We start from the raw sequence: 9,311 nt of genomic DNA, 5'->3' as shown, positions 1-9,311 counted from the left end.
TAAAGACATATAAAGTCAAATACTGCTTCCGTACGCTACCCCTCCAAAAATCAATTTTGCTCGAAGACCGAACTGCAACGGAGTTTAGTTACCAGTCTTATGCTGCGTGTTATTAGATAGAACGCATGATATGATTGGCACCGTATATCACATTACGTCAGAGGACATGTCTGCTACATAGGACATAACTGCAACGGTACAGAAGTGATCACTCGGCCAAGGATGGCCTCATTAATTCATAAAATAGATCAAAATTTTCCCCCCACAAGGGACTGGAGCTAGCATTAGCAAAATGGTATATTTCCTTTGTTTGTGTCCTCTAGACCTCGCTGCCGAGCAGAATTTTGCGAAAGTGGCCTACTAAATAATGACAGTAATGTCCAATGCAACCTGAGCAAATTAAATGTAAATTGTACATGCGCAAGATTCTGGGTGGGTAGCTTCTTTCGAGGACAGTCGCGATCTCTTAAACATTACAAATCTCATAATCTATCGGTCAACATTTCACAACGGCTGAACCTCACGGAATCGTTAATTTTAAATCAGAGCCAACACCGCGACAGTTCGAAAATTAGCGAACCATTCACCGCCTTTGCTGACTTTTCAAATATTTCATATGCTCATCTATTGTTGTGTTGAATGCCTGGAGTACCGCCGATTTTTAACGACATTAATTGCTCCTTCTCCGCTTGGATGATTTGACTTCACATAAACGTGACACCGTAGGATCTTATCATGGGATCAAGGCCAATATATGCACACCTGGGATTTCTGAGCTGTTTTGAACATTCCGCAAAGCTACAAATTGATATATATATATATATTTTTTTTTTTGTAATTTTTTGTGCACTAACTATTTCTGTGCACTAACTAATAAGCTTTCCGTGAAAACACTACCAAAATAAGTCCTATATATACCCTGCGTTATGATGCAAAACCAGTGGGTTTTTTCCTTTGTTTTTGGTTAATGATGCGCGTTTGCATTTGAGAAGCTTTCCAAAACTCGTCCTTCGTGTTTCATCGAAAACAATAAATGCACTCGGCCTGCAGTCTCGAGCTCTCATCACTTTTCTCGTGTCTGGAAACCACGACGAAACACTCACCCTTATTTGTGAATTATTGCACTGAGTTCGCTTGCGTGTGCCGAGTTTAACTGCGCGGCTGTTATAATTTATGATAATGTTAGTCAAAGTTAATTACCAAATAATAATTGCTTACTTTATTACGTTAACCGCTTTTTTAACTGAACCAATTCGTATTCTCTTAAATAACTTTGTTACTGAATCTTAATTTCGTACAAGAAGAAATTTGCTCGATAATTTTCCTTTAAAACATTGCGTTGAAAAGGTAAAACTTAAAACCAAGAAATCCAGGTCGAAGTTTGATTTTTTAGTTTAGTTCGAGAGCACTGCAAGACTCAATTCGTGCGAAACGTTCTAGTACGTGACTTTTATTGTATTATATATTGTTTGTCTCTTTTTTGCATTTTTTTTTTCAAGTTATTGCATTGTTTTCTTTGCAGTCACGTCTCCTAGGAATTTAAATTCGCACCAGTATTTTCATTCACTCAGTCCACTTGATATTGTGTTAAGCAAGACATTACTTAATTCTAAACCAAAACGGTTTTAAGTTTGTCCTTTTTGTGGCGACGCTTTACACTGAAATTATTACACTTGATAATGTTTTTAAAAATAAATATATCTTACTTTTTGTAACTTGTAAACTGATCAAGGACAGTTCTGTGACACTGACAGTTAAACAATATCCAATATTTACCGAACCGATAAATTCATGCCAACTTGAGTAAGACGCAGCGAATCAGCGTTGAACAAGCTTTAACGTTTAACATACTTATATTCCCGGGTTATCAAACATTCATCAGTCAGCATCTTCAACGTGGCCGATTCAGAGCACTTAAAAGAAAGGTTACCACTAACGCTCAAAGCCTTAATCCAGAGCTCGAGATGACCACGTTTGCTCCAGCGTTTGTTTTCCTGCTTTTTGCCTGTGCCTCAGCTTTTACAGTTAAGAACTTCAGAGGTGTGTAATTTGCTTTTTATATTAGTCCCGGAGTGCGCCTTTTCCGTTGAAATATTCTGCATTGCATAATGTAACCTCTTAAGTTTGCTAGGGCAAGACGACCGTTATTTCTTCATTGCAGTTGGAGCTGTGATATACCCGGATTAAAATAATAATAATGATAATAATTTAGTAAATCACGGGCACTTCATTGGACTGTACGTAGATCGATCTGATGAACTTCTAAATTTCAATTTCTGCCTTAAGGCGTTGCCTAAATGTTTACACTCAGGTAGGAGCCAGAAAAGTGCAGCTGAAAACCTTCGTCAGTGATCTTGCAGGCAGTTCCATTTCCAATGCAGCCGTTTGATTGACCTAGTCGCAAAAAACATTCCATTTTACAAATAGCGCACGAGTTACACCACCGTTGCACGTATTAGTGTAAAGATAGCTTATTTCAATTTCGATATGGTGCTACGTGTTCAACATACCCCACATATAAATGAGCCTCGAGACGTGATTTTCTTTATTTAATTTTTTGTTTTTTTCGAAAAAAAAAGCACCCTGATTTAGTATTCAGTGACTTTCTTTTTCCATGCAAAGCAATAACTTATTAACGCGCAGTACTATCTCAATTTTAGGCTTTTACTCAGCTCCAAAACAAATAGATAACATCTTAAATAAATTCGTTATGCTTCGCGGTCAATGTTTCACTTCGTTGGTTTTGTGTGATTCGTTTTATTCTTTCCAAAGGACGACCATTCGAATATGACGAGCGAGATCCAGCCGCTCTCTTGTTGGAAAGAGGAGTAATTCCAGACTATGAGGGTGAGTATTGAAACGGCTTAGCGTTTAACTTGAAAAAGAAAAAAGAACAACGAAATATTCCTTTCAGCCGTTCAAACACATAAATTAACAACCGTTGTGACGCGCGCCAAAAATTCAACAAGACTAAATGTATGCGGCATAAATAATTAATATACCGCGTAACACGGCGCATAATTATGCAAAACAATTCAGTCACGTGAGACCGAGAGAGGAAAGCAAATATATAAAGGATAAAATTCAATCCGTCAATCCGAGTAGTTGCATTGTGTCTATCGTATAGAAGACCAAATGCGTGGAACTAACAGTTGTTATATTTCCGGTATTGTTCTCCACCATCTTAGTAGACGTATAGTAATTAACAGGTGAAAGGCAAAACAAAAAAAAGGTACTCAGGAGACAAGGCTAAGTTTGAATCTGCTATTGTACAAAGCGGCTTATTATATATGTATTAAGCGTCTCACGCCATCACTGGACAATGGCGTAAAAGCCAGCAAATACTAAGCGGGGAAATTGGATACGCCTTTTGTTCCCAAGGTCATCCCTGTCAAGTTTTTTTATGTGTTTAGATAGCTCTTGACTTCCAATTCCTAGGAGAGTCTAAAAGTACGTAATACATCAATCCTGTAATACCCCAAGCGGCTTTTCATGCATTTTCTTCCCCCACAAAACATCTGTCGTCGTGCTATAATCGCGCGGCAAGATTGGGATCCATATCTAAAAATACATCGAGATAGGTTACCTTGAGAAAACGTTCTACTCTTCGTCCTCTCTAGGTGAAACCCATTATTGTACATGCTTATTCATAGATGACCCACCCTCTATCTCCCACCTCTTACTACCCTCCCCCCCCCCCCCTCCCCACCTCCCTCTCCCTCCCCTGGCGTAGACTATTTTCAAGGTATAATCACAGATACATTCTTTCTGTACAGACGATCCAGAAGTGTTTAGAGATACTGCGTGGCTTCTGGACAAGATCATATTGAATGATGGTAAGTCGTTTCTAAAAAACTGATTGTCGCGCTTACAATTTTATTTCATCTTCATTTCGTTGGCTGTATGTTTTCAGACCAAATTTTTTGATGGGACGTCAGTGAGTATGCTGCAATCGGATGGAGTGTTACGTGCGACTGGCCGGAGTCGTTAAGGTTATAATTTTCTCTGCTTGAAGAAACCTCAGATTCTTAATGTCTCTCAGTCCTTTGATTTCATTAAATGCTAAAGAAAACTCGCACGTTGGAAGTTTGGGGTGGGGTGGGAGGGTCTAGTCGGTGGCTAGCAAACTAGCTTGCGTTAAAGCTGTTCTGTAATTAATGCGTTTCACATACGTGACATCATCAACGCCATGTTGATTATCCTTCATATCACCAACGTGGCCGCCACGCCCATGTTATTTCAGTCCCTCGGGATTAATTATATTAAATTCACAACAAAGTTACATAACATTCTCCTTTTCTCTTTGTTCTCTCAACGCTGATCGAGTTTCCTTTATTTACAGCTCAAATTCTCCCCGGACCTGTTCCACCGGAAGTCAAGTATAGGTTTCCAAGTGGAAATAAACAAGAGGTATTTACACTGTTCCAAGTTTTGTTTTCGTTTGAAAGTAATTTCACCCAGAACGGTGCTAAAACGTTTAGTAGCAGCTCACTAATTCATCTCTTAGCAGAATTCGGACCAATGACCTTAACAATTAAAAATCACTTTATTTGCAATGTAAATGCCTTGGTATTTAGTGCTGCCGTCAGTAATTGCCCTTGTTGGGGAAGAAAAAACAAGTACTGTAAACTTGGTAAAGATCAACTGTTTGGAGGCTAACCAGTTGGTTATTTAAAAGACGTGGAGGGGTTGAATTCGGGACCAGCGAACACAAATATTAATCCATCTAGTGACAAGGGATTTAGACGAAGATTTAAACCAGGGACATCTGGATTACATGTCAAATGCCCTGACCACTCGGTTACGCCGCCCCGGGTACGAGAACGTTTTTGTGGTTCCTAAAGGATCTACCTCGCGGTGTGCACATCTTAGATTAGCCTAATTTGTTTTCAAGTTCATCGTTTGAAATCCGTGTCAATCTACTCCATCCTTAGCCATCCTTGTTCCTTTGTGGTTTATTATCATTTCTCCAGTGCTTTTCTAGTTTAGTAAACTATTATTTTCATGTTTCGTTCTATTTAAAGGTAATTTATTTACTAAACCAAAATAACTCAAAATACGGTGATTGGGCCCCTTTAACGTTTTATCTTTTTCTTTTCTTCTGTCGCAGTGTATTGATGGGAAAAAGACGATACCACCCCAATGTCAGTGGTCGGGCCTTGTAGTCATCGAGGAAGGAAAGCCACCTCAGCTATTGAAGCTTACGGTAGCAAAGAAATACTGCACCGCAGCTGGGTTCGAAACGCCTGATGACAAGGTCGTTGATTGCGAGGAATGAGAGGGAAAAGGTTTGTCTTTCGATCTCAGTTGGTATATTTGAAACAACGAGTGAGCAACATTTTGTGAAAAGAAGCTGCAAAACTTGTTTGTTCTCCGACGCGATGCGCTTCGTTTAACTATCGTAGACTTCGTCAAGGAGTTTTACAAACATAGACTAAACGCCTGTATTTAAGCCATACCAGCAGCTAGCTCGAGGGACACAACTGAACCAGAAAAACCGGCCAGATTTACGAAAGGGAACAGGAGAAGCTGCAAAATATTTACGGAAGGTGTGACAATGTTTTGAGGGCCAGAGTTTTAGCTAAAACTGTGGTACCCAAGAGAAGCAGATAGTAATGGTCCACTGGTAGTCTTGCCACCCCCCTTCCCAACTCACCCCCTCCCCCTCCCCCCCCCCCTCCTCCCCCAGCTACTGAAACGCTTCTATGGCATTCATCGAAAGGCTGGTTTTAACTTGTGCACAAATAAGCATACTTTTATATAAAAATTAAAGGTCTCTCAATTATTCATTTACTAACTTTCCGCTTCATTTAATATTGCAATGATTGTAGCCAAGTAATTTTTTTTCTCCTTTTTCTCTTTTCAGGTTCACTCTTGGGGACAGCAGACATGGGCTACAAGCACTAGTAATATTAAGCGCTATGCTTAGTTGTTTTGCTCCTTGGCACAATTTAACTTGTGGGCTTTTACTTAAACCAGTTTCCAAACAAGTTTAGTTCTACCATGATATATGCGCGATACATCAAAATGCTTCATGATGTTTCTTTTAATTTCAATAAAAGAAGGGATGAAAGAAACTTGTCTGATTCTTGTCGTTTTGCGGCATTTTCTGGTACTGACTGGTAGTATCATCGTCCACAGACAGACAGCTTATCCGTTTGAGGGAATAATTAGGAAAAAGTCGATTAAAAAATGAGCTTATAATTTACTTACGAATCTGGCAATACCGTGAATCATGCAGCTCAAGCAACTCAAACTCTCTAGCTCGAAACTGAATATAATTGGAATGCAAAGAAACGTACCAAGAATTAGAAGGGATTTTCCCGGGCTACTTGACATTGACACGTTAATAAAGTTGTCTATCTATTCTATCTGTCTTTAGTATAAACCTACTACCGTTCTATCGCGAATGCAGTTCTCTGATCGGCTTCGCTACTCACTATCTATTCATAGATAGTGAGTAGCCTAGCAGTGTGCGGTTGTACGTTATCGAGATGACGGCCGACCCTTTGCGTTTTCGAAGTGTCTATATGAAGAGAATTTGATAAAGTTTTGAAAGACTAGTAGATTCATACTAAAGCAATTCAGTCTCGATTTCTATGCGTAATGGAAATCTCGAGCTCATAATCTAATTGTTAAATAGAAAACTGATAAGGTAGAAAAATGCGAAAAAGTGTCACCTTGTGAAAAATTGCAAACGTTTCGGGCATGGGCTCGCAGACCGGAAAAGCACGGAATTGAAATCGACCCTATTTTGGGCATAGCCCTTCTTCAGTGTGAGAACCGTTAAAAATTATTAGAAATCGATGATGTTCGCTCTAGAACTGAACTAATCTTGAAAATAAGAAATACCAAAAAATTCTAATAATTGGAGGCCTTCTCTTAAAATATTAATTTATTATATTTATATATTAAGACACCAATTTTACCCACGAGAAAAGCCTAAGCAGCTTTACACGCGTTTTTTTACGAAACCACCCACGCAACGCGCGCGAGAGCATTATCCGAGGAGGGACTGGATATCATATTTGTCAGCTGTCAGTCAAGAGGGTGTTAACTAATAACAGCAAACCTTAAATGTTCCCTCTTGACCCCTTCTACATATAACTAAATATAAAACATTTATTTTCTTAAATTTCTGTCTCATTATTAATATTGTTTTTTCGTCATATATCACATAACGAGGATCTTACTAAGTGAATATAAAACTGTTTTCTTGGCCTGACTGATCCTATTTACCTAAAAACATTCAGACGTATAATACATAGCAAAGTCCAGTATTCCACTTAACTTTTCTATTTTCAAGCTAACCTGCGAAAAGCCCTCTCCCGCCCCGATCGCTTCGCTTTCAAAATTCTTCAGCTCCGCGCTCGCCGAATTTGTTTTCCATCCTCGCCGGGAGCTTGTTTGCAGGCTACTTTCGGGCATCTAAACCTGCAGGGGACTCCCGAATAAAAAGGACTGGGCCCGGGGGTGCCCGTCGTACCTTTAAGGGGTTGAAAGGGTCTTAAAAACTCGGTTTTGGTGCCTTTTAGGGTGTTTAGCCTCAAAAGGTCCACAGCGGGAGCATTTACGGTACCTTTTAAGGTATTGAACCGAGGAAAATATGAATGAAGACAATGTGTTGTTTCAGAATCTTAGGGGTGAAAAACATTTCAAACCAGGCCCAAGAAATAGGTTCTTCGTACCTCTGTTAGCGGTTCTTGTCAAAATTCCCGACCACCACCCCGTTGTTTTTGTATAGGAGTTACCCCCGCCCCTTCTCGGGCAACTGTAATCACTCAGTGAAGAGCCGCGTCTGGTGTGCTTTTCTGACACTCTATCTAAGTTACCGAAGATTTCCAATCGCGTGGGCTTTATTTAGATTTCAAATCGCGTGAGATTTATTTACATTTCATAATGTAAATAAATCTGTGTTGTGTACTACTGCCTAATTTTTCGAGCTCTGGTTTGACCTGGGCGGACTTTTGAAATTTGATTGGAGGGATTACGAGGTGAAATATATTACGTGACCTCTGAGTCGCTTGGCGAATTTGCATTAATATTCACTCGGGTGTGTGACTCAAAGGTTAGGTTGCGACAGGTCATATCCTACTGATCCGGTTCAGTGGGTCACAAAAGATCTCCACTTCGATTCGACGTTCACTCTTCTAAGCTCTTCAGTCGTCCGCCATATTTAAACTAATCCAGACCCCCTGATCTCTATATTTTTCTTACACTAAGAGAGCGAAACGGACAAGAATGGCGCTTACCGTGTCTCGCAGCTTCGTCACTCGCTCCTGCGTCAGTCGCTTGGTGTTTGCTTGTAATTCGTCTCAGGGTCTTTACCAGCCCCCAAGAAATAGATTGCTTGCTGAGTCTATTAAGCCGTATGCAACCTTCTCTGCCAAAGAACAGTTCAAAATCCGTAAGATAAAGACAGAAGAGGAGTTTGAAAGCGTCATAATAAATTGGATGGTGGAAGAACGCTGGCGGCCGGGTTTAAAAGATACTGAATGCTTCTTGGCTTGTGATCCAAGCGGAGCGTTTATTGGCGAGTTGAACGGGAAACCCATAGCTTGCATTACAATGACAAAATATGCTGAGAGATTTGCTTTCGGTGGTTGTTATATTGTGAGCAAGGAATACAGAGGAAAGGGATATGGCGGGATGCTTTTTGACGCCGCTATGGCAAGTGTCATGCCGTCCCGTAGCATTGCAATTTCAGGGCTGCTGCAGTGGGAAGAACTGTACAAGCGTAAGGGATTTCGCAGTAAGTTTTATGGGGCGCGCTTTGACTTGCACCCTCCAACAGCTATAACACGCTTCTCTGAAACATCGGAGAGATGTCCCGTAAATATCAAATGTATTGAAGAAATAGATCTGCAAGCGTTATTCAAGTACGACACCACAGTGTTCGGAGTTGAACGTCACGCGTTCTTGTCCAAATGGCTTCGTATCCCAGGGAAACATGGCCGTGTGGCTATCAACAGTGAAGGTTCAATCGTGGGTTATACTGTTGCCCGACCATTGTTTGCCAAAGAAGAAGGTTACAAGATTGGCCCGCTCTTTGCAGATTCCGAGGCAGTTGCAGAGAAGTTATTGAAAGCAGTCTTTGAAGAGCTTCTTCAAGAGCAACCCGCTCCAGTCGTCTGTATCGACGCTCCTACAAAGAAGGCGAAAGAGATTGGCGAAAGGCTTCAGGGGAAGAAGTCACTTGAAATGGTGTACATGGTCATGAATGATCCCCCTGATGCATGTTTTGACAAGTGGCTCGGTATGACCACCTTTGAACTTGGTTAGTTAATTAAGGGAAACTTAATCCAGGATTA

The 9,311-nt window shown here is 40.4% G+C and overlaps 1 protein-coding gene across 1 annotated transcript; it reads left to right on the top strand.

The window, feature by feature from the left end:
- The first annotated feature begins 1,868 nt into the window (after positions 1-1,868).
- Positions 1,869-6,077, top strand: LOC149104307 (uncharacterized). Its single transcript, XM_089272101.1, has 6 exons — positions 1,869-2,040; positions 2,773-2,847; positions 3,777-3,836; positions 4,343-4,410; positions 5,111-5,288; positions 5,867-6,077. The coding sequence occupies exons 1-5, from the start codon at positions 1,965-1,967 to the stop codon at positions 5,276-5,278; spliced, it is 447 nt and encodes a 148-aa protein (XP_089128227.1). The 5' UTR covers positions 1,869-1,964; the 3' UTR covers positions 5,279-5,288; positions 5,867-6,077.
- Positions 6,078-9,311: the final 3,234 nt, after the last annotated feature.

Source organism: Orbicella faveolata, unplaced genomic scaffold (assembly GCF_042242905.1).
Source record: "Orbicella faveolata isolate gen_17 unplaced genomic scaffold, um_ofav_v1 contig_34, whole genome shotgun sequence".
In the NCBI taxonomy this organism is placed as follows: domain Eukaryota; kingdom Metazoa; phylum Cnidaria; class Anthozoa; order Scleractinia; family Merulinidae; genus Orbicella; species Orbicella faveolata.
Note: the sequence above shows the minus strand (reverse complement) of the source record. Positions and strands in the feature narration are given on the sequence as shown.

Coding starts and splice junctions, on each gene's coding strand:
- LOC149104307 (XM_089272101.1), top strand. CDS start 1,965: ATGACCACGTTTGCTCCAGCGTTTGTTTTCCTGCTTTTTGCCTGTGCC. Junction 2,848..3,776: donor AGTAATTCCAGACTATGAGG/GTGAGTATTGAA, acceptor CTTTCTGTACAG/ACGATCCAGAAGTGTTTAGA. Junction 4,411..5,110: donor CAAGTGGAAATAAACAAGAG/GTATTTACACTG, acceptor CTTCTGTCGCAG/TGTATTGATGGGAAAAAGAC.